At 35.4% G+C, this 26532-nt stretch overlaps 2 protein-coding genes across 5 annotated transcripts; both read right to left on the reverse strand.

The window, feature by feature from the left end:
- Positions 1-9335: 9335 nt before the first annotated feature.
- LOC140781143 (protein MIZU-KUSSEI 1-like) lies at positions 9336-10582 on the reverse strand. The gene has a single exon (XM_073126961.1). The coding sequence runs from the start codon at positions 10349-10351 to the stop codon at positions 9608-9610; it is 744 nt and encodes a 247-aa protein (XP_072983062.1). The 5' UTR covers positions 10352-10582; the 3' UTR covers positions 9336-9607.
- A 768-nt stretch (positions 10583-11350) lies between these two features.
- On the reverse strand, positions 11351-23713 carry LOC140781530 (paired amphipathic helix protein Sin3-like 3). 4 transcript variants are annotated; one of them, XM_073127543.1, is made up of 24 exons: positions 23448-23713; positions 22873-23046; positions 22581-22749; positions 22403-22501; positions 22095-22256; positions 21486-21798; positions 20674-20807; positions 19719-19794; positions 19579-19608; positions 19134-19399; positions 18884-19038; positions 17878-18005; positions 17499-17753; positions 16747-17030; positions 16350-16641; positions 16173-16264; positions 14601-15272; positions 14420-14520; positions 14203-14341; positions 13972-14124; positions 13562-13722; positions 13373-13484; positions 13095-13276; positions 11351-11728 (listed from the first exon to the last, which is right to left on the reverse strand). In XM_073127543.1, the coding sequence occupies exons 1-23, from the start codon at positions 23489-23491 to the stop codon at positions 13145-13147; spliced, it is 4143 nt and encodes a 1380-aa protein (XP_072983644.1). In that variant the 5' UTR covers positions 23492-23713; the 3' UTR covers positions 11351-11728; positions 13095-13144. The 4 variants fall into 4 exon arrangements, with proteins under 4 accessions (XP_072983644.1, XP_072983643.1, XP_072983641.1 ...); XM_073127542.1 differs by having other exon boundaries at positions 16350-17030; positions 21486-21747; XM_073127540.1 differs by having other exon boundaries at positions 16350-17030.
- Positions 23714-26532: the final 2819 nt, after the last annotated feature.

Here is a 26532-nt window from a genome sequence, read left to right on the forward strand (position 1 = left end):
AATCCATCAAGAAGTCCTGACTATAAAAGTTTTATGCTGGTATCAAATGTCAACTAGAAGCACAAGTAAAAGCTCTTATTTTGCTTATTTTTTCTTTATTCACTCCTCAATTTTTGTCATAACCAATTTAGCCTATATTGATCTCTTTATATAGCGTCCAAAACTCATGTCATTCTCTTAACTAGTAAAATTAGGATACACTCTTAATTCCATTAGAGAATTCCTTATAAATCCCCTAGCATAACTAAAAGATGTCTTATCGTTTGCTTATTTTATCTAAAATAAAACAATATTCCTAGTTAGATAAGGACCGCTCATGTGGAGGCCTAATACAACAAAAAAGTATCTTTTCATTATAGTTTTAAAAATATTTACCAAAATACTATAATTGTTGTTGTATAAACTACCACATCTCTCAAAAAAGAGATTTAATAAATCATCTTATGAGACAATAATTTATGGAGTAATATATCTTAAAGAATAATTATATTTTGTGAAATCATTTATTATCCTAAAGAAGTTGTTTTAAATTAATAGGAGTCACTAATTAAGAGAATGACTTTAGAGACAGCTTTTCTTAAAATGATTTACTTAAAAAAAATTATCTGTAACTTTTTTATTTGCCAAAACTATAGTGGTTTAATAAATAGTTTAATAACTATTGTAGAATAATAAGATTAGTTATATATTATAATTCTACGGTTAGGCATTAATTGCATGAGTTTGACAAAAATCCCTTTGTCATGAGTATCTACTAATTTCAACAAAGTATCAAAAATGGAAGGGATACCTCAGTGTTGGGAGAGCTGGGGTCGGCCGGGGTGCCACTACACCGACTGTCATGACTTGTGGACGTGGGCAGCTTAAACATGGAGATAAAGGTGGCTGAACTTAGACAAGATGGTAAGTTAGACGGCAAAAGACTTTGTAGCAGTCTTGCGGAGGAGGTTGCCTTCCTCACTCTTTCTACATGCATAGGGAATGATGAGCTGAAAGACTATTGTGTGTGGGCTCCTAAGGGGGATGAGAAGGCTAGAACCAAATTGATTTATAATTATCTCATGATACCAACAAAGGGAGGTTGGGATGGGTGGGCTGAGTTGTGAGGGCTGCAAGTTCTACCCAATGTGAGAATGTTTCTATAGAAAGTCATGTGGGGGGAGAGTCCCTACACGTGCCTATCTATTTGGCATAAGCCTTAGGATAGGGGAGGAGTGTGGGCTCTATAGCCTCTTCCAAGAGACTAGCGACCACATATTCTATGGCTGTAGATTTGCTTGTGCGGTCTGGGCTCATGTCATGGAATTGCTAAAGTTGACGGAGGATATGGAGGCTATAATGGACGAGGATTGGATCACTAGAAGATATTACAGTGATCGAAGACAAAATGCTTTGATCAAAGCTTCAATTGCGTCGAGCTCTGGGGGATTTAGAAGGCTAGAAATTGGGGGACTTTTTAAGACGTCGTGAGCAGTGAGGTAGTAGTAGCGAGACAGGCGGTGATGTTGCCTCATGAGTTCAAGCTAGTTCCGCCTGATAGGCACCTTGGTGGGTCATCTAGGAATGTTGCGTGCGTCCGATAGACACTACCTCCAAGCGTGTGGATCAAACTCAACACCGATGGAGCTTTCACAAAGCATGATTATCAAGGAAGGGCAGGTTTTGTGATCAGGAACGCAAGGGGCAAGCTGATAATGGTTGGAGCAGAACCTATTGCCAAGGTCTCAACACTTTTCTGTGAGGTGATGATAGTGTTGCTGAGTCTTCAGGCTGCAAAGGGCATGAGAGGAAAGCTCATTTTGGAAATGGATGTGGAGAAAGTCGTCCAAATTTTGAAGGATGAAAGGTCAACACCTTGGCAACTACAAGACACTTTTGCTGAGTGTAGGAAAATAACCTAGAGGGTCAAAAACTATGTGCATAAGAGAGGTAATGGTGCTATGGACTGGGCCTGTAAGCATGGCAAAGCCATAGGAGATAGGGGGGCTTACTTGGAGTGCATAAAAGAAATTAGTTTAATCACATACATACTAAATCAGACAACTAATATGAATTATTTACTCTATATATTGAAAATATTTCAAAGGTCTCTTTTGGGAATAAAAGGACAAATTAGACTATCTGTTTGTGACTTTGTGGGGGCAATCAAGATTAATTAGCAGACATACTAGGTGGATAAAATTAATTATAATACCAAGGTGAGGAGGCAAACATCTTATAGTCAACAAGGAAGATTTTGGTTCTCATCCCAAAACATGAAACCAAGTAATTAATTGAAATCTTATGATCATATAAGAGGCTAGTATTCTTATTTTTACAAGAGAAAAGTAGATCTTCGATCCTAATATGAGCTACTTTCTAGATGATGTGGGATCCATTAATTAATAGTTAATGAGGTGTGAGTAATATAGTTTATAGTACCATCATCCCTCTATAGACATAGGTTGTCCCTCATATTATATTAACCTTTATCATTATTATAATAAAATTAGCTTAGATTGTCAAAGAAAATAATAATTGCTCGACCACCAATAAATTTCTATTTTTATTGGAGAAATTTTCTAATGCCACTTTGGCCCCTCTATTTTGCCTATAATTTTGAGATTTCTATATAACTAATCATGATTAAAATCAAATTTAGATTGAAAAATTATTTGACCCTTGTATAAATTATTTAAAATAGTTTAAATGTAATTATTCACTACTTTACCCAATATTATAGTACAAGAAAATAAAAAAATGGTATTTTAACTATTTACATGTGTTTGTTAACATTAATAATAATATGTTAAAAATATTCATTTGAGAATCAATCATAATGGCAATGCTAAAAGAGTTAAAATATTTTAGTAGCAATTACAATATTTTAAATAATTTAATTATAATTATGATATTTTGAAAGTTTCTAAGTGATTTGTATATGGCATATTAGGTTAAGTTAAACCATAACACAGATACTAAGATTAACTTCTTAAATACTCTACTCAGGTGCCCATTTATAAGGATAGATATCTTAATATTTTTAATAATTGGGAAATACAATGTGATATTGACTTATAGTTAGGAAATACAACGTGAATGCATAACTTAAATCTATACCTAAAATTCGAGTTTTTGACCAAAAATATTGCTACAGTAACTCAGACAGCAAGTTTTAGTGAGTTAATTAATTTTTTACTATACTGAAAAATTATTAGAAAAATTATTATCTTAGACAACAAATTTTTTTCATAATTATTTCTATATAAACTATTATATAACAAATTTGAAATTAAATTTGGAGGAGTTAAGGGGAATCAATGCATCATTTCAAAACGGATAACCCATCGCAAAGTTACGATGATATGAACTTTTTCTTTATATTTTAGCCTATCGACAAACTAATTAGTTTACTAAGAATTGATGTCTGTTTGAGGCAGCAATTTACTGTTGTAATAGTTTGGAAAATTGACTGTAGCAGCTAAAATTCTGCTTAAATCTCTATGATCAAACGGTAGAGGATCCAGACTGTATAGCAAGTACACAAGTTGTCAAACTTAAATTTTGACATTGATGTAATTAAGCAAGTAGCATCAACGACCATTCTTGGGTTTCACCAACCAGCTTTGCTACCCACTTGGGCCATCCCAAATAGTTCAAACACTTAATAAATAGTGAATATAAATTTACCTATATATATATATATATATATATATATATATATATTAAAACTTTAAAATTAATCTTCCATTACCGTTGACAAATTCCAACTCAAAAAAGTTAGTTGTTGCCTTGGATCTCACTTCTCTTTCTTTTCACACATACTCTCTCTCTCTCTCTCTCTCTCTCTCTCTCTCTCTCTCTCTCTCCTTTCTACTCCCATGCACACACACGTCAACACTTTTAATATAACCCTAAGACTACACGACGAGTATAGAAACCATTCAAACCCCCAAGAGGCCCCCAAAAAAAAGAAACTAAGCTCTCAAATGTCTCCTCCTCCTCCTCCTCCTCCTCCTCCTTATATCTCATGTTGCTTTCTACTCTCTCTTTTCCTTCTCTTCTTCCTCTTTGTGCCTTGCATCGCCGGCTGCCGCCTCGGGGTCGGTGATCCCGGCGGTAGGCGGCACGAGGATCTCCACCGGCAGGGAGCCGTCACGGGCTTCGTCTATCGAGGTCGGGCGTTCAACTTCCTCCCGAGAGGCCTAATCCCGCCGTCAGGGCCGTCGAAGAGGCACAACTCCGCCACCGACTCCATTACCATGGATCAAAAGCTCTATCCATGATAAATCCTTCTATTTTTAACCTTTTTTTCTTTTGGTTTTTTGGGTCACTCTGAAAATGTCCAAATTAATTTTGAGAGGCTTCATATATTATTTTATGATGTCTATATGATTAGATCGATATGAAAGCTGGGAGGTAGTTTGATGTAGTTTTCCTTCTCTTTTTTAAATTATTATTTTCTTTGTGAATGAAAAAAGAGTTGGTATATGTCTATATGTCATGAGAACTTATCAGGAGAATGATGTGGAGGATTGAGAGTGGTGAATGGCATATAACAAATTAACTGCTCCACCATTCAGCATGGACTTCCAATGGCAGTGATGGTGATGGAAGATATCCTACCAACTTTATTGGCTCCTACTAACTCCTTAATTAATTAATCAATTTTGATATGGAAATCAGAAATGGTCTTGAGAGAATCTCTTAATCCTTACTAATTTCAGGAGAAGAAAGAATTAAGAGTAGAATGTTTGTGCTTTATAATTACAATCTCTTCTCCACCCCACAAAAAAAAAACAAGAAAAAAAAGAGAGAAATGGTTGTGTTCCATTACCACCACATAGGGACAAATTAAGTTTATATCTCAATTTTACCCCCATTTGCAAGAAGAATTAGTTTGAATTGGGTCTTTAATTTCCTTGATAAATTAGGTTGCCTATGGTGGAATTATATACCTGATTTGTATCTGCATTTGTTGACATATTTTGCACTACTTTCATATGGAAACTTCTCCTCAAAGTCAAGTCTTTTGACTAGAGTAGAGGTAGCAAGAAAGTTGCATGCCTTCATATTTAGTCATGATTAATTGACTCTTTTAAATCATTTGGGACTAAAGAGTCTGGAGTTATGAAGTTTTAAAATAGGTAGCTAGTTTAGAATTTTCTTTTTTTTTTTACAACACAAGGAGCCTCGCGCACAAGAACATTTAGCAGGAGGAGCAGTGTGCATTGGGATGTCTCTTTTTAAACAAAAATACCTCATTTTAGAAGACAACATTGCAAAAAAAAAAATTAAAATTAAAATTATTGACATGCATATTCTTGAATCATTGGAAGGTAATTTTTGGCAAATGTGAAACAAATGAGAACATCATGGTAAATATAAAATATCCCACTCTACTGTTCTTTCCTAACTTAGGATTGGGCCTGGTCTATTTCATGGCCTTCAAATAAAAGCAAAGGGTCTGGACTTGAGCCTTTGCAAGTTGGGCTTATCCTTGCTTGGCCCATTTAGCTTGTGGAATAAGAATATATTTATACCGGTATAAGCTCTTTTATGCTAGTATAAAAAAATTAGAATAATTATACTAGTATTGACATTATCCCGCGAGTGAACGGGGCTTTAGAGTTATTAAAAATATGGGAGGGTTAACTATGCATTTATAGGAGAGATGGGCTTTAATCTATTAAGTCCAATGGATCAAACCCAGAGAATAGGTTAGATTTGGGCCTACATTTTAGATATTGGAGTGAAGATTACAAAATGTATATTATCCCTATCATATGTTTGAAATTTTAGTCCACAAGTGGATCATAATACATCAAAGAGGTCAATGATAAGATGAGCTCACTTGATCACTTTATACTTCACTTTTGAGTTAGTTTATTGTCTACATGTGGTTATGATTGCATTAAAGGCATATGTTACAAGGTTACAAGCATGGAGGAATTGGATGCTAAGATGAATGCAAATTCCAAAGTGAGAACTAACTTTTACCTTTGAATCTTTCAAAGGTAGCATGCCATTCAGAGTACTCTGTTTTTTTTTTCTTTTCTTTTCTTTTTATCCTTGGGATTTTGACATAATCATTAGCTACATTCTTTAAAATACTATAATTATACTCTTTCAAAAATATCATTCTGTTAGTTAAATCTAACTAATTATAATTAATCTAAAAATAGACTTTTGCCTTCGATTAAATTATGAAAAATAGTTTAAAAGCTATCGAATATTACACCTAATTACCATAGAAAAATTGATGATAAATATTTTATAATCTAAACTTTAATAACAATAATCTATTATGAATATTGATATTTTGGAAACTTTTCATGGGCAATTACATTTAAAATATTTCTCTCTCTCTCTCTCTTTTTATTTTGCTTTATTAAAGGACAGATAAGCCCTTCAGCTTTGTGTCCTTCTCTGCTACATGCTCTGTTTGTAGGGAAAGGGCAGAGGGAGTAAATGGATTGAAATGGGAAGGGTTATTATATAATTAGACATTAGTGGAGATGATTGGGTCTCTTGAAACGAGGTGGAATCGCTCAGATTTGGCTGTCTGTGGAGTACCCTACACCATCTGATCTCTATTCAGACTCTGGCTAAAGATCCAAACAAGGACATAAGGTTTTAAGGATCTCAGGCCCACACAAAGAGGACATACCTCAAATTTTATTTATTAGAAAATTCTTTATTGTCTTTAGCACCAATTTTTTTTTAGGTCCCATTTCTTTGTTTATTTTTTAAACAAAAGAGAGGTGGAAAGTTAACCAAAACCTTGTCAGAACTGGTTCAGTAATCAACCATCTTTTATTATTATTTTTATATCTAATTAAATTTATTTTTTTAAAAATTAAGACTAAAAAATTAGATTAACTAATCGAGTTCGGGGCTTAATCCCAAACCAAACAAAGCCTCATACAATATGAGCCCTCGTAACTATCTGAGCTGAGCACCCTCTGTGTAGTTGGATGCATATTGACGTCTCGATCTCACACACCTGATGATCGTAATTATATTCGAGTATAAAATTGTTAGATCTAATGAATTTTATAGACTACCTTATATATAGAGAGAGAGAGAGAGAAAAATAAGAGTAATTTAAGGTACTCCACTCAAAACAAATATAAAATTCTCTTTAATTAGTTAGGTCTACCCTACTGTACTTAGATAATAAATAAAATATACAGTGTGAATCATATGCATGATGCCCTAATGTGAAATAAAATTCTCTCTAAAGTTGATAAGATATGAAATGAAAAGATTCCTCCTGAGATGATTGATTAAGACTGCAACTTCTACATGAATGGAGTAATATGCATTTGAGGTAGAAGATAAGAAGAAGAAAAGAGAGCTAATAAATGGAGCACAATAGAGAGTGCCTTCCTTCAAGTGGGAAGTGCATTACCAAAAAGCTAGTGATGAATTGCATAAGATATAAATTAAGGATGAGAAAAAAAATTAAAAATAAAAAAAGATACCCTCAGAATAGTCACATCAAAGCTCTTTGGATCCTTAATTTGTAATCACAAAATGGAACATTTTTTTTTCTTTTTTTCTTTTGTTATTTGAGGTTGAGATGTTGTCTGGATGAGATTCTCTGCAATCCCCACCTGCAAGAATTCCCAGCAAAAAGACATACTTGGCAGCCTTTGATTGGCTATGGAAATTTTATGAGTTGATAAATATCTAATTTTAGGAAATTCTTGGATCTAGTGCCTAAATTATTTAGTTGTTGTCTTTTGGGTAAAATTTTGAGTTTTTTTTTTCCTTAAAAGAATGTATCAAATATGTCACATTTGAAAAATATAAACCCTAAGCACAATTTTTTCTCCTAACTTTTGCTTATTATAATGAAAGAGCAACTATGCAATCTCGAACACAATCGATTTAACGTGGAAAAATTTTATATTCATCTGAAAATTATAGATCCAAACACAGATCGAACTAATTATTAAAATTTATAGCAATTTATAAGAATGTCTTATGAATGACCCGTCGATATCTATGACTCTATCCGAAATAATTTTTACTTATTAGAATCTGGGATTCACTACTTTCCATGATATATTTTCATTTGTCTCTGTAATACTCAAGGCAAGGGTTTTCAAGATCCATAAAAGATGAGATTGTGAGTCTATATTGCTTTTTATTCTTTTTAATTCAAGGGTTTTACAAGGATAACCAAAAAGTTTAGAAAATGTACTTAAAAAATTATGATAGTTTAGAAAGAACTAAATATAATTATCGTTAATATTCTTAGTAATCCACCTATTTGGCGGTCTTTGATTGGCTAGGAAATTTCAGTCACAAACTCTAAAATGGTAATGAAATGAATCCAGAAGCATGAATAGAGCAAAGTTATTGCAACTTTCTCCCAGAGAAAGAGAGAGAGAGAGATACAAAAGCAAAAGAAGTGGCGTGCAAGATGCAATCATGCAACCTTAGTATCATATAAGGATAAGGATAAAGACTATTTTCTAAACCAAAAAGAAAAGAAAAAAAAAAGAAAAGAACAAGGATAAATAATAATAATAATAATAATAATAATAATAATAATTAGAGGATATAAAGTTATTAAACTATTTGCAAACCTTGTAAAAAGAAAATGTAATAATATTTTAAGATCCATTTGGTCTCTCAGTGGCCCAACAAACTTTGGAATTATTATAAGATGTATGGGCCATCATTTGGACATATCATCCAATTAGTCTTTGCTTTGGCCCAACCAACATGAGAAACAAAAGCAATTGCATTAAAAGACATGTTATTTAATTTATTTTATTCTAATATAAGAGGGAAATATATTTCCACCCACACTTGCTGATCTAAAAGATATATGCTTAGAAACAAAATCTAAAGACGCCATGCATTGCTTCTAGTCCTCAACTTTGTGGGGGCTTTTACTCAAAAATTTTATAAAAAATAATTAAAATAAAAATAAAACTTTGTGGGGCTTTTAATGTTTTAAACCCCCAATCATTTCTTTTGCATATGGGGGGAAACTTTATGCCATCTTTTAAGTGAAAGGAATCTAATAAACATTTTAGTTACCAAACCTCCTTGAGCAACACAAAAGATCAATAATTCCTTTCTCTTTCTCCTCTTTATTTTCCTTCAAATGGCAAGGCAATGATCAATCTCATATTGAAGCATAAATATTTCTATGGAAAAATAAAAACGTTTTCATCAAAAGAATTTTGTTAAGTATTATTATTATTTTTAAAAATAATAATAGTTCAGAGATCTAAATAGAATTATCGTTATTATTTTTGTGCAATTAGCGAGTTGTTTTAGTGTTATTTTGGAGAAAGCCATAAACCTTTGAAGCTATATCAATACCTTAAGGCTTAAGTAAACATATGGATTAATCAAAGCATTACTCACTAAAATCAAACAAAGAAGAAACAAATAGAGAAAAGAAAAAAAAAAAAACCTCAAACCCTAACTACTTCCACAACTCCAACAAAGCCCTAATAAACCATTTGCACATCCATTATGATTCTTCTTAATTTACAATCTTCTCTTTCCCATCCTCCCCCCTTAAAAAACTCTACCCCTTCCAAAATCCACATCAAATTCAAACCCTAAAAACCCTCCAAAACACAAACATGCATCAAGACTAAACCCTAAGAAAGTATATACTAAGCTCCGGCCCACCGTTACCGCCGCCGTCCGGGCTCATCATGTAGAACGCCTCGGAGTCTTTGCCACCGACCACCCTCTCGAACCTCGCCCTCATGTACATCACCTCTCCCCCTCCGGCGACGGGGAGAACGCCGGCGCCCATCGTCACGTTCTCCACCGCCCGGAGTACCTCGGTGTCCGCCCCGTCGACCTCCCGCCGCATCGCGTACTCGCACTTCTTCCCGTTGCAGTACGCCCGCCACAGCGGCTCCTCCACCAGCGGCCGAGACGCCTTGGGATTAGGGATCGGGTAGGAGGACGATTTGTCGCACTCGAGGGCGATCCGCACGAGCCCCGAGGCCATCTCCCGCACGAGCGCGCACGTCGCCGTCGACAGCTCGAGGATGAGCGCCGGCGGCGCGCGCGCGTCCTGCTGGAACGCGAGCCGCACGTGGCCGCGCCGCTGGCCGAAGAGGGTCCCCGTGACGCGCGCTCCGAGGCCGCCCGGATGACGGCGGCGGCTGCGGCCTACGGGGATCACCGCGGAGAGCGCCCACCGCAGCCGCGAGATCGCGTCGTGCGCGGGAAGCGGTTGGCGCTTCACCGCAGCAAGCATCTTGGCATCCTCCTCTTCGTCCTCGTCGTTCAAGCATCTCATAGAGGAGGAGGAGGAGGAGGAAGAAGAAGAAGAAGAAGAAGAAGAAGACGACGTGAAGGTTTTCGGCATGATGGTCCTCATTCTCAATTTAAGCGAAAAGAGAGAGACTAAAGTGTCAAAAAATGTATTAATGGTGCAGTGGCTGGAAATATGAACAAAAGATGGGCTCTTCTTTTATAAAGAGAAAGGGGTGTTAGAGAGAGAGAGAGAGAATTGACAATTGACATGCTAATTTAGTAATATTTGGGGTCTATTTAGGCTAAATAAGAAAGGCATTGTAGGTGGTGTTCTCTGGAACACACTTCACCTTATAAGATTAAAAGTTAATGATTTTTTATTTTATTTTATTTTATTTTATTTTATTTTATTTTACATTAGTTAAACTATTTCTTGGCTTTGGACTCCCAGCCAGGTATAATACTAATAATGATCAAGAGAGTGATAGAAGAAGAATCTAAATTGGCCTCAAAGATAAGGTAGGCAGGTGGGAGAGTCACTACTACCCCACTCTATCTACCTGCTCAAGCCCATTGTTTCCCAGAGAAAACTTAGTACCAATGCAAAAGATAGGTAGGAGATCTAATGAAACTTGGGTCATTTTTTAAAGCACCTGTCTTGTATAGTATATGTAGGTGGGCATTAAAAACATATGTTGATAGTTGAACGAAGACAACATTAAAATTTCGGTTGGATAATTAAATGACTAGATCTTAATCACCCATTGGAGAGGTACTTATGCTCTCATAAAAGGACTGAAAACTGAGAAGGGGGTCAGAAAATATTCCGACATTATGAACTGAAAATGTACAGCAGGAGGAGAATGACAGTGGATTCCTCTGCCAAAATAACAACAACAAGAGGGCAGATATAAAAGAAGAAGAAAAAAAAATTTGTTAGAGGGCTATAAAGATTACTTTCTAATTAGGAACCTGTAATCTAACAAAGTACCAACTTTCAATCCAGGAAGCATCTTTTAAGCTTCCCTGTAAAGTTCCAGCATGCATCAAAGGGATATTTTGAGCAGAGCAATATCTGTTTACAGGGCTAGGATGTCCAGAGTCTTAACAAAATTTGCTAGGGTTTTCGCAGCAAGGACAGGACACATTCTACACCGATTTATTAACATTATCAAAATCTCCTCAAAAATATTACACCTGCATAATCTTCTACTTGACTGAAAACGGAAAAATTATAATTCTGCTAATTACTGCAGAAAAAAAAAATACATGATCTTGATTGTTAAAAGAAGAGCTTTGAGAAGAAACCAAAATAGAATTTTGAATTGAAGGAAAATAAAATTCATAGGTCATATATACACACGTGGCACAAAAGACCACTGGAACGAGTTATAAGCTCTCGTATATGTACCCGCATTCTTGCTGTTATTTTTTGAAGACCACGCTATGGTGAGAAGTTGAAATCAAGTGCCAAAGAATGACACATCTCCAGCATTACAGACTGCATAAGTGCAAGAGAAAGGTAAGCTCCTGTGCAAGAATTATAAATATGCTTGACAAGTATAAAAAAGATCAGTTAGATATTAATCTACTGACTTTTACTTAGTTGCACCATTTTCTTTTCCCAGTGGGCATTGGTGAATTTTCTTTACCTTCTTTTATTGTCTTTATAGGTCTTGCTAAGATTAGGTTGATTAACTAAACAGTAAAACACTAAAACTAGTTGTCATTCTTATATGCAGAGGTTGGACAAGCTATCTCGCACTTTATTGCAGAAGTACTCTAATGGAGTCTAGACAATCCAAAATATATATATATATATATATATATATATATCTACTGGACCTGCGATGGGATAAAGAAGAGCAATTTGCAAATAAAACCCCACATTCTGCACTATTAGCTGTTCACATACTGCTTTTATCAATATTTGCACCTCTGACCATTGCATTTCTAAAAAAACTGTCAAAAACATATATTAACTTGATTACACTTTATAACAAAAGGAATCAGAAATAACATATTCCACCTTCAAATGGAAGCATCAAACATTCCAAAATTGCCTCATTTGCTTCAAGGAACCCAAATGATCTGCTGGTGACCTCAACCCATCTTGGTGCACAGCACGAGTTGATGGGAGGTTTTCATCCAGTGATATACAATGTAGTGGTGATGGAGGTAGGCCAGCCCGCCAAGGACTTGACGCACATCTTTGCCATTAGCTGCCAACTATGCTAATGACACAGGGTTGAACTTAAGATTCTCCACACAGTGAGGACCCCTTCATTGTTTGTTGCCACACCACAGCTGGACAGCCAGGCCAACGCGATTCAAAATCGGGCAAGAATAACTCTAGCCTAGACACGTAGGATAGATAGGTTTTGGGCTTAGATAGAGATTAAGGTCCATTAATGAATTGTTGGGTTAGGTTGCACATCAAAAGGGTATTTTGATATCTTACTTTTAGTTAGTTTAAAACACATCTAAGGTTAAGGTCTGGAGGGAATCTCGCAGCACAGTTTTTCCCATATTTTTTTGGAAATAGCAAATATAGAAAATAAATGTAGAGTGTTACTTGCAAATTTACCTACAGTTAGTTTGTAACAGGGGAAATCACATACTCTTTATTACTTCTAGCTAGTTAATAAAAAAAACTTCACTCCGTCTAACTAAATGAGTACCTCAACAAATGGCCAATTTTGTCTGTGGTGCATACTGCTAATCTACCTCATTTACCTAAATTGAGCTATCAAGTATTAACTATTAAGTTAGAAAGAAAATAACTCATAGAAGAAAAGTATGGCATTAATGAGAGATGGCAATTCTTGGAAAAGTGTGATTTGCCTACTATGTAAATAAGAAATTACCAGTATTCTGGCAGCCCGTGATGCAAAAATCTGGATACAAAGCAATGAAATCACTGTACTTTTACAGCGTTCACTTTCCAAAATTTTGCATGGAGAAGGGAAGGTGCAGGGCGAACAAATTGTTGTCTCCTTTTCTTTCTGGCCCGAAATAAGAAGTCTTCTGTATCAAGTACGTAGGAAACCTATGCATTTGCATTCCAAGAAAATTTAACACCACCGAAGAATTAATGCTTGTAGAAATCAAAAGGATAAAAAAAGTCATATAATCAGGCAGATACCTTAAAGGAATTGCATGATATCTTGCACTCCAAACCATTGAAAACCTTAGTCCGATCCATGGCTTTGCAAGTAGCAGAGTAATCATCGTCACCATCATATTTGCGCTTGTTCCTGCAGAGCACATTCAGTCACATCTAGGAAAATTGCAACTATGCAAGAACATATATTCACAATTCAAAGTCATATACCTTGCAAGAAAAACACCACCAGTTTCCTTCCGGCCAGGTATTGACAAAAAATCACTATATATGTAAGCTGAAAAGTTGGGATCAATTGAAACTGCAGTCACTTCAGTGTTTTCAAGCCCATATTCCATGAGCAGGATAGACAATCGGGTTGGATTTGAACACTGCAAAAGAACAGTAACGAAATTTCAAGATGTTTCAATTGGAACAGCAATTTACCTTTTCTTTTAATTTTAACTTCTTCAACAAATTCAATCCGGAGTCATCAATCACTTATCTAGGAAAACCCTTTTCAAAATTTAAACTACAACGTGATACTTGGATCAGAATGAACTATTACTGAATTTAGACAAGAAGCAATATGCTAAGCAGGTAAAAGATAGTAAAATTAACAAAAGGCATGAAAGACCTACACATTCAAATCGGTATATGCTGTCGTCATGGAGGAGGACACTGGCATTTTCATGATAAACTAAGTCAAAAAATCTCCCAGGGCGCCGAGACTTCTCATATAGATAAAGCTGGAGAAGCTTATTGTCCATCTCATCTGACGCTATTGCTTGGAGCTGGTAATGTAAGTGCAGATGAGGATTCACACATCCTTTTGGTTCAGATAAAAGCCATCAAGATATAGGAAATCTAACCTGCTTAACCAGCTTAAAGATTAACTTGTCTAATGTAAAAAGTATGTATGATTGTGTTCCAATGATAGCACGACAATCATCTTCAAACTTGGTATTGTCAGCGGAACCATCAAGTAGGTTATACAATGCACTCATAAACCTGCAATACAGAAGATGAATTGTTGATATGCATAGCCACAAGTTCTAAAGTTATATGTACTCATGGGATTCATATTACTTGGCATATAAGCCAGAAGGCTTTGTATCCTTTGAAGTTCTCCATTTCTTTTCAGCAGCTAATGAATTTCTCTTTGCTGAAAGTATCCTCTCGTACAGAGTCTGCAAAGACAAAATCAACATCTAAATTTTGCACCTATTTACTGGGTTCCAAGAAAGTATGAAATAAGAAAATTCCTAACCTGATGAAGTCTGAAGAGGACATAAAATGAATCATTCCCATAAAATATCTGTGAACATTTATCTTCTCTTTCATGTAATGCTGCAGGCACATGCTTGGCAAGAGGTTTCACTGTATTGAGAAAACGTTCTGAAAATGGTAATGATGTTATTTCTCCATCAGCATCATGTGCATCAGCCATTCCTTCAGCCTCACACTCACTTACAGCCTTGCCGTCCTGATCATCATGATCAGCATCTTCCTCTTCCTCCTCATGATCTTCAGGAGAAAACTCCTCGCCATCAGCACACTCACTGCCTGATACATCCTCGCCAGCCTCAGAAGCATTTTCACTATCTGTAGACCTTTGAGCACTTCCCTCACCTTCATCATCTGCATCAGCATCATTTTCTCCAGCTTTCGCACCACCACAGGTCTCCACTTCCCCACTCCTACCTTCAAACTGCCTGACGGCAGAACTTTCCTTCGTTTCAGGAGCAATGTCCATGGAAACATCTTCAAGAGTCACAAGATTATCTGCTTCAAAATCACCATTAGGTGATAATTCTCCCTCCTCCCTTTCAACCTTAAACTTATTGGGGCAAGCAGGACCTTCACTTGATAGGTGGCCTTTGTTAATCTCATTGGCACAGCCACCATTTGCAGATACAACTGACCTTCCACTATCCCCTCCCTATTAAGAAGGATTATAACAGGAATGAAACATCAGGGAATGCAAGAGAAGTATTTCGCCAAACATGTCCATGCTAGATATATACAATCACATACAGCATAGGGGCACATATTACTAAATAGGTATAGCAAAATATAATGAAATCCTGTCGTGTTCACTGTTCCATGACAGTTTGTGTATATTATCCTTAATAAATAAGTGAAAGATTAGCAGCATCAGCCAATGTAAGAAACCCAGAAACCAGAAGTCAGGAAGATTCAGATAAAAGGCATTGTGGCAAATCACAAATAAGAAGTACATCATAATTTGTAAATGAGAACCACTATTGTCTTATTAAATTATAATAGATCTAATCTAGCCATTCCTAGCTTCCAACAATCCTCTTGATTATCAAACACTATAAATGGCTGTTAACATAATAATCTTCAGTTGAGTGTTCTATACTTGCACAAATTATTGTACAAGAATCAAGTATCAACCACAATTTGTATAATCAAATGATTGGTACTGACTAGCATAACAAATGCTTATAGCAAAAGAATGTTTAATGGACTTTTTTTCTCCTTGATATTAATATTTTCACCATAAGTTATCAGATCAGCAAAGAGAAGACTCATTACCGAACAAATTTACTACACAACCACCTCCTATGGTTGCCACACAAACTATGAATGCCTAGATATCTGTATCATCATCTGCATTGAATTCTTGCTCTTGATTCTATATTTATCCTTTCAACTTGTTAAAACACATGGATCACTAAGGAAAAATGGCAGCAAGCTATCTATAATGCAAACCCATAAAGACTGAATTACATGAATGTGCGTATGTGATGTTACATCCCCTAAAAATTGATAATACTTCAGAAAAGACAAGAAAGTCACTAAACCATTTTCCTACCTCTAAAGGAGATAAAACTGCATTGCTGATTCGAGATTCAGTCATTGTCTCATCTTCAATGAGATCACTTTTAGGCACTGTTACGCTAACCCCTGACAGAAATAAAAGAAGTCAAAGAAAAGGAAATTTTCTTAAAAAATTCTAACACAATGGAAGAAAAAAACAAAATCCTCAAACCTGATGTAATCTCTACATTACTTATATCATAATTTTGCTCATCTCTACCAGCAAGAGCGACATTATCCGGTAACTGTTCATTAGATGCAATTTGTGCAGTTATTCCAGAGATTTCATCAGTCATAGCAGCATCACCCCGCACTCTTCTGTGAAGTGCAGCATTATTGAGATTATCACCTTTTTGCACAGCTCGATTCACATCATGGAAACCATTTTCCAGAATGCCTTTGTCACTGTTTACCAATCTATCCCTGGATTCCTGTGTTGGTCGAATGCCATCTTCATTGTTAGTCTGCTTCACAGCAACAGCACCATCAGCATGTGGGCTACCATTGTTTTCCCCTACACTTGCAAGGCCAGCTTTACCAGCTTTGGTACCAGAATTCTTAGACTTTACCATATCTTCTGCATCCTCCGCACCTAGAGGTCGATGATGAACATCCAGCATCGGCTCCAAAAATGTTGTCCATATCCTCATAACTTTCTGGAACTGGTCTGAAGATGAGCAGACTTCTCCACATGAGAATTTTACGATCTGATACAGGTCTTCATGAATATCTGAATCTAGATACTCAAATTCCATATTGGAAACTAAAGGGCGCCGATTTCCGGCACCCATAGCAAGTAGCACATCGTCCTCCTTCCTTTTTTCATTTAATTCTTTAATCTCAGCCAATAGAGCTGCAAGAAGTAGCAAAACAAGACACAGAGGTGAATCGTGAAAAATGCAAGCATACAAACATCTTGTACTTCTGCAAAATAACAATCTAGATCCACAACACACTAAATATTTATACATTTATACATTTCCATGATCACAGTACTGGAATGGAGTATAATATGAAAAAGTTTTTTTGCATGTATACCCTTCTAAAATCTCTTATTAGCATGTGTACCTCTTAAAACACTTGGTTTTTTGCATGAATATCCCTTAAAACCTTGTTTTTTGCATAGAAGCCCTTAAATCTAACTAATCGTTAAAATTTCGTCAATTTAACTTCTAAAAGACAGAAATACCCTTATTCTTGTTTGCATAAAATCGTTTCTTTTATGTCCTTTCATCTATCGAATTACGAAGATTTTAACTTCTAGTTGTAAAAAAACGAAAGCTAAAGGGCATACATGTAAAAAAGATGAAGAATAACAAACCTTTTGTGCTCAGGCTCTTTGCATCCTGTTGTTTGAAATAGAAACTGCGATGATCAAGTGATTTGTGATAGTTCTTGGCATATATTTCAGCCCAAACTTTGTTAAAATCTGCACGACATCTTGACCATTCCTCTTGCTTTTGCTTCAGCCGAGTTAATATGACTGGCAATGCAAGACTAGCATTTTTGCGTAGAACATCCATAACATCCAGGCCATGGTCACCATATAGACGTTCAATGCATCTCAAATGTAGAGCTATCCAATGAAAGAAAGACAGGAACAGATATAAGCCAAACTAAAGATATTATGAGAAGAATTATCGATTCAAGTATATCATGAAAAAAAATTATTGCTCCCAAATTATAATAGAGGTGCTCACAAGTAAAGTGGTCTTCAACGCGTATATGACTCTCCGGTTTGAATGAGCTATCTTGTGCCATTTCTAGTAATTCCTCCACGCGCTTAGTAGTAGCATTCACAGTTTCCAATAACATATCTAGCTCAAACCTGGAAACATCTAGTTATGAGCCACAATTAAAAGATTGCATAGGCTACTAGTTTCATATCAAATATGGTTTGTTGGAAATATTGTCCATGTCATTAGTGTTAGTCCTTTATAAACTTAAAAATTGCATTAGATAAGTTGTATCACAAATTAAGAACCCAGTTGGAAATGAAAGATGTAAAGATAGACATATGTCAAGGTGTCCGGAACTTTCTTAGATGCTACTTTTGCCATTGTGCTACACTGTTGGAACATGTGGACCTTACATCAGCATAAAAGAAGAAAAGCATTATGAACAGTTAATCATTGTTTTGCAAAACCTTCACGTTAACACCTAAGCTCCCGCCTTAAATAGAATATAACTAGGCTCCACTTAGGTCCCATCTATGTGATTGCATTAGCATAACGAATCATATTTAAGTGCGTAGATTAATTTTAAAATTCAAAATTATTGTATATGTTGATAAATTAGTGATTCTAATAGCTTACTATAGTTCTTAACAAAAATGCATTAGTATATTGATTAAAATGTACGTATTTATTTTAACTTCTTCTCTAACTAAATTATTTTATTTGTTTATATTTTAACCGTCTTGAATTCTGAGTGCTCATCTAGGCACCTGCCTAGTACCCTAAGCACTACATGATCCATTGTCCACCCATCTAGCATCTACAGTTTTTTAAAACCTTGCAGTTACTAGATACCAAAACAAAGAAAAACCTTCTCGAAATAAAGTAAAACTTCCAATATAAATTTTTAATTAGGAATAGATTGTTGCCTTGATCAATAAATTAAGGTTCGGTAACTTGTATCGTTTGGAGTTTAACAAACAACAATAGCATATAACATATCTCAATATTAGAAGTAATGGATCAATACCTGTCATCTTCACATCTAAACAAGCTTTCTTCATATTGGTTTTTCCTCATGTGCTTAAAAGAGTAGTCCTCGCTTCCAGAAGTCACCGACACCCAGAAATCATTCAGGAGTGATGCTCCAAGTTCAGTCCTATGGCTTGCAGGAGGGATGGGATACTAACAAGCAACAGTAACAATATAAGCATGAAAAGTGAAGCAGTAAAGTTTTGTACAACATAAAGCATAATATTGTATTGTATTTAGTTACTTACACTTTTTGGCAAAAGACGGTAACTAGGTGTACAACGATGACAGTTTGATAGGTCAAGCTCTGATATTGGTTTGCACATATTATATTTTTCTTTGCAGGAAAATGTAGTAGTTTTGTGAGAAACCCCATCTTTCGAATTAAAAGCACTTTTATCAAGTCTCTGTCGTTCTTTATTTCTATCTCTCTCACGATCTCTCTCCTTCTCATCCCTTCCGTGCTGCCTTTCTCTCTCTCTATCCTCCAGCTTAACTGGCCTTGCCACATGTCCTTCATTTTACAAGTATTATGTTACTTTGAATCAAATCCATGTTCTAATGAATACAAGTACATGTCCTTCTAGTGAAACTTGAGACTTGAAGTCCCAAATTTCAACTTAATTATAGGTTGTAACTAGATGTTATCTACAAAATCAAAATTATGAAGAACTAAAATAAGCTCTTACATACTTTTATTGAACACTCCTGCAAGAAATCCATCTGCACAAAACATCACATTAGAGTTAAATGGAAAACTGTAAATTTCTTAGCATAAAAATAGATAAGACAAAACCCTGTGCATTAGTTACTGGTAGAATATGTCTGCTTACCTATGTTTTCACAATGTGCTAAAAATTCATTAAAACCATCCATAAGATCTGGATACTTCTCAAGAAGATCTCTGACCTGGTAATGATGAGGAATATTAAAGTTTAGAGGTTATCAAGAAAGATGATTCATTAGGATCTAAAGAAGGAAAAAAATATATATATATATATGATAAAAGAAACATCCTAACAATGCAAAACTCTTGATCTCTACAATCACAATTCTAAATTAAAACAAATAAGGCATGAAGAGGCCTCTGTTACCAAAGTGGTTATGGATCAGTTCTAGGTTGTCAGTTTGATCTGAATTTACACTAGAAATGGAAGGAATCAAATAGACCAATCCTGTGATTCTGAATCAACAGATCGCTTGTGCAATTTGTGATTTGAATACGATGATTCTTAGAGATGGGTAAAAAGTATATGTATTGCTATGATAATTGGTAAAGAGTCTCAGCTCAATAAATCTTCTCAATTGGAAGAATTCCCATATGGATAATATACATTCCAATTGACTGAGCCTAAATCTAAATATTTTCATAGGATTTGGCTGGCTCTTCCAACTGATGAGGTTATATTTACCCTCTAAATGCTTGCAATTGTTAATGTGAAATCTACTCAGTAGTGGCAATCCACTGGGAAACAAAGTCTGTACACATTTAATTTTTTATCCTCCAGCATATCATGTCACTTGGCAGAACTATCCTCCTTGAGCATGGCATGGCGTATCCAATTAACTCAAGATCATCTTATTCACAATCTTAACAAAATCATTATTTATAAAAAAGCAATCCTCATAAGAACTTCCGCAAAATTTATCAATTGTCAGTCACCAGTGAACTAAATAATATTCAGCAAAACGAAAACAAGGAACTAGAAATACTGAATCTAAACAACAAATAAAAGGTAAGTAAGAGAAAATGTAACACTAAAACATTTTAAGACCACTGATGCTCACCAAGTTCTTCAATTCATTTCTGGTAATTATCTCCTGACTATATATGTGAAGACATTTCAAAAACTCCTGATATGTGTCAGGATGAAGCTTGTCCTTAACTTTGTCACAAAACATGAACTCTCGGGTGTATACACCTGCAATTGATATGGTAGATTCATGAAATAATTTGTATAAGACAGAGAATGTACCTATGTACAACTATTGGCGACAAAAGAGTAGATGGATTTGCAAGCAAAAGAAGTAAAATGAATGACACAACAGTTCAACTCAAACAAGCAAAGAGCCACTAAAACATGCTCAGACATGCCCCCATTCTAAACCTTCTTAATCAGCAAGAGAATGCTAATCAGAGCACATATGTCAAGCAAATGGTATCAAAAGAAATATATGTGAAAACCAAAAGAAAAAAGAACTGCAGCCCTTCATCCTTGACCAATACTCTGGTATTTAATATTCCTTGATGAACAGGGTGTGTACAGTTAACTATTGGAACTCTGGTAATTTCACTATAGCTTGCAAACAGGAAGTGAGGAATCTTAAACAGGCATAAGAACACGTCAACTTGTTATAACAGATAAACGATACGTGTGATCAAGCAGTCGAGTTTTTTTGAAGTAATTCCATGCTTCTCCACAGAGACTAATTCCAGCATGTAAAGTATTCACCAGGATTTTCATGACAGAATAATAAGCCTTTAAACATGCAGCGAGAATAGCAGTAGAGAGGAAGAGACCGCTGAAAATTGCTGCATCAAGCAGTGAGTTGAGAAACATGTGCAGCTTTAGGAAAAAAGGACATGAAAAATAACTCACTCCTCAAAGTGTTCTTATCATCAAACAATGAAGCTGAGATGCTATGCATTCCATTCTCAGTGCCATCATCACCATACTGTAACTCTTCAGCAACAGAGTCATCAATCCTTCTGGAGCAAAATTTACGTCTGCGCTGTCCGCTGTCAATGTCTCTGCTGTCATGGTCGACATCCTTCTCATCCCAGTCGTGATCTCTTCTGTCTTCTTTCCGGTCCTTTTCCTTCTCAAGAAGCCTTTTCTGGCTGTCATGCTCAGGATCAGGCTGATTAACAATAAGGTCATGATCAGCATGTGAATTGTAAGGCCTATCCCTCTGAAAACACAAATATGGCTGTCAGCAGGCAGGTCAACCTTCTGATAATATACATTCAGATGCAGTGAAATTCCGGTAGTACCAGAAAGAGGGAAGGCATGCAGGAAGTGCACATCACTAATCATAAAGTCTGATGTCTATCTTCCTTCACTAGCTTTAAAAGAGTGATTTCAATACCAAGGAACCAATGCATAGAAGGTCACATTGTCCATTCATAGGCTCAAAGACAGTCATTGTTTTCTAAATTAAGTAAATTAGGTACTTCCACAAAATATGTAGGATAGTCCAAGGTATACCTTGTCCCCCTGAACATGCCTCATTGTAGGCATCACAGAGCTCTTCCCATCCTGCCATAGATACACTTTACCAGAGGATAGGTGTTGTGTAGCAGCTGAACCAGGCAAGAAATGTTTGAATTCTTCAAGCAAATCATGATGATTATGAAAGAGGATTGCAACCTACAAAAGTAGAGGATTCAGCTTCTCTTCTTTTTTTTTTTTTGGGACAAACAAGCCATAGCCCTCATTTCATTGAGGATTCAGCTTCATGACAAACAGATTTGTATCTCAGCAAACAACCACACTACCTGGAAACAAGAAATTACCTCTTGGTAAACATCATGAATGGACTTGTTGTCCTTCCTATACATGTTCAGAATATCTAAGAATGACCTGTAAACATGCTCATCATTCCGAAAACGACTCTGCAGCAAGGTGAGAACTCTAATGAGAAAGCTCTATAACAAAAACACAGAGAAAGATCCCTGTCTGAATTATCAATACCTTGATCTTGTTTACAAAACTAAAAGCTTCCTCAAATTCAACAGGCTTCTTCTCCTCAGGAAGTTTAATCTCGTAACCTTTTGGTAAGAATGTGTTAAAGCCAAGAATCAGATCGCGATGCCCTTTAAACAGTTCCTTCACCCTTCCTATAACCCCATTAGTGTCGATCCTGTAGTCAGTACATTGCGACAACAATATTAACAAAAACTACAGATCCAGAAACCTAAGGAACAATAAGATTATGTAATAACATTGTTAGTGCTAGAAACATAATAAGCGGTTATAGCAGAACCTTTGGCTCTTGAAGTCCTTCATAACTTCAAGGAATTCGTCATATTTTTCCCTTCTGTCTTGAAACATATCCTTCACAGACTTCAAATAGGTTAGAGCATCATTGGTCGTCAGCTTCGTAGCACTGCCAGAAGCCGGAGCGGCTGCAGCCGCCATAAGAAGTTGTTGCCCAGACCTTCACCGACCACCAGAATACATGAATCACAATGGATCAAGACCCACATCACATACCCCTCATATAAAACACGAAATTATCCCGAAAAAAGGAAAGCAAGAAAAGAATTAAAAGAAAAAAATCCTTCCTTTCTTCCCTCAACTAATTAAACAATAATCCAACAAACTCTTACGCCTAGACATACCGCCACGAAGGCGATCATCCGGCTACCATCTCAAGATTGAAACTTTCGACAAACCCGACTCTTTATTCTTCTTCTTTTTCGAATTAGAATCACAACGACTCGAAAAGAGACCGAAAAAATGGCATTTATCTTAAGCAAATCGCAAAAGAATAGCCGAATCAAACTAACAAACAAAAAAAAAGAAATATAAACAAAAAAAGAACCGCAAAATACTTACGGATCCGCTCGAGATAGGTTAGGCCGCTTGAGCTGAGAACCCATCAACGCCTTTCACATCCATTCATCCAAATCACCTCCCTCCGATTCGACTCCAACGGCGATTAGGCGCATCTAGAGTTAGAGAGAGAGAGAGGGAGAGCGACCCAGCCAGGTAGAGTTGGAGAGAGAAAAGAGAGAGAGGAAGTTCTTCTCTTCTTCGCTATCTGAGGAGAGGAAGCGAGCGGGTAGAGTTGTGAATTAAAAAGAACAACAACAGAGGAGGAGAAAAGGAGGAGGAGACGGTGGGCGTAGTCTTATATCCACCGCGTAAGTTACTAAATCACCTCGGACGGTGATCCGCTAATCCCATCCGTCGATTCTGTCTGATTCGAACAATTAGGTATGCGACACATTCTCATCGAACGACTGCTGATGTAATTTCGTATCGACCGTCCGATTGGACAGGTTGGGAATCCACCAACGGTGGAGATTTTAGTGGCTTTAGGGTATAATTGGGATTAGAGGGAGTAACCTTACCTCCCCCCCCCCCTTTGCTTGTTTTCTTAAGGTAACGACCTGCTAGACCCATTGGAAAGCCAAGGTGTTTTAATGGCTTGAATGGGAGGGTAAAATAGTAAAATCGTATGGATATGGGAAGGCAAACACCCAAAGTTGGATTAGGGTTAATGCTTTCTATTGTTTGTAATTAAATTAATAATTACCTATTCTCATTATTATAGGTACCTTAATGCAATTGATGAATTGGAATTTAAACTCTAATTGATCACATAACCACAAGGTGTGAAATTTATAATATAATTTTAGAGTTGGGTCTTGATTTGTAGCTTGTAATTATGACATTGCTGATATTTTAAGGTTTTACTAGTTTACTTTTTGCAATTGTAGGATCCAATGTGATGTTTACTGCAATTTTTTTTAAAAAAAATAGTAATTAAATAGTTTGAATTTTAAAATATTGGTAGCAGAGATTATTCAGGAATATAGGATAGCATGGCATATATAGAGTGCAAGTATAGTAACAAAATTATCGAGAAGCTAATTTTATTGTTAATTAGTTTGCTCAATTTAGTAAATCTCTATTTTTTTTCTTTTTTTTTTATTATAAAAATAAAAGGAGGATCTGCTAGGGATAAAAACGGACTGGATATGAATCGGATAGTGCTCAACTCATATCCGGATTCATATTTTTAATCCGGATACGGATTCGGATACGAATATTGGACGGATAACAAAATTTTCGGATAGAAGATCAGATCTTAAAATTAAATTTAAAAAAATTATAATATTTTATTTAGATATAATTAATATAAAAATATTAAGAGTTTTACAACAAATAAATATTTTTGTATGTCAAATATGTAAAATTAGAGAAATTAATCTCTATAAATAATATATATTGTATTATTAGTAACAATATTAATATTTACTATTTAAATAATCAAACTAAAAATTGTAAATCATTTAAAAAAATATGCGGGTAAACGGATATCCGATATTCGTATCCGAATCCGAAAAATATATTCGACCCATATCTGAATCCGTATCCAAATTTTTTTCAAAAATTCTATTCGTATCCGAATCGGATAGAAATTTTTTATCCAAATCCGATCTGAGTCGGGTCGGATAGCGGGTCGGATCGGAATTAATCCGACCCATTTTCGCCCGTAGGACCAGCCTATAGATTATCATTTTCTTTCTGGTGTTTGTGTGTTTGTTAAACAATAGATGCAATATTAGATGCCTATTAAATCCAATGAGATAGGTAGTGCTTAGATATTGTTTTGATTCCCAATATTGGGTCAAAATTAGGTCTTTGATTTTGCTACAAGTTGTATTAAATTAGGGTTTTAATTGCATGTCCTTTTCAACTAGTAATGGATGCGGCTAACTATAGTGTAGCATTAAAGTTGTTAGTAATAAGTCATGCAAAAAAAAAATCTACTTTCCTTGGTTTCACATTGACCCATGTACTAAAAAAGTGCTTGGGATTCGATAATGACAAAGAGATAAGAGAGCATGAAGATTTATCTATACACATAATAAGAGTTTACAACTAGAGAATTTATTAGCTATAATTAATACGTAAAGATCTTCTTTATCATATCGGTATTCTATAAATTTTATAATTTTGAGCTAGAGTTATTGGTTTTATTATAGATGTTACTTTCGTGATTTTGAGAGAGCTTGTTGTAGTGATATTTTTTATATCGATTTTGATCGATGGTCGGTTCAGTTTTATGTCTAATGATTTTTCCCTTTTGAGAAGGGTTTTTTTTAATATAAATTTAGCATTGGTATTTTGTATTATTAATTATATGTTTTTCTTAATTAGTATAAGTATTATATCTTATTATTGTGATATCTTTTAGTTGTGAAAGTGAGCTCCATAAAAGTTCACAGTTTTCTATGACTATCTACTAATACCAGTAAATTAATGTAAACCGAAACAGTAGCATTACTAAATTCATTTATTAAGCTATCTCATAGTAGAGACTGTATAAAGAACAAATGGATAATTACATCTAAACACCCTCTTAATAGCTACTCATTTTCACATAAATTCTCTAATTATTTTTCGTGGCACATTGGCCCATTAACAATGTAGAATGTCTCCTTCATTAGTTATTCATATAATTTATAGGGTTAAATACATTTTATCTCATATATTTATACTCAAAATTACTATAATCCCTTGTACTTTAAAAAGTCTTAAACTTGTCCATATATTTACGACTAAAGTGAAACCATTAGTTTTTCTATCAAAATTAATAGAGCGTGCCCAAATAACCAAAATGCCCCATTTTGTATTTATTAGTTAAAATAAATAATTTTTTTTATTTAATTTTTTTAATCCATATTTGTCTTGTTTCTAGATGTGATATAACTATTAAATGCGTAATGACCAACTATATCCCTAACAAATTAATGAAGCCATCAATTTAGCTAGCAAAAGAAATTAATTTATAATTACCTAAATACCCTCAACTAACATATAAAAGTTTTTAAATAAATTACCCCGCTGCTCATTGCTCATCTCCTTACCTTCCCCACCTCCCCTTGCCTTGCTCACCATTGGCAGCATC

Source organism: Typha latifolia, chromosome 2 (genome assembly GCF_019914945.1).
Source record: "Typha latifolia isolate L0001 chromosome 2, TyphaL0001v2, whole genome shotgun sequence".
Taxonomy (NCBI): domain Eukaryota; kingdom Viridiplantae; phylum Streptophyta; class Magnoliopsida; order Poales; family Typhaceae; genus Typha; species Typha latifolia.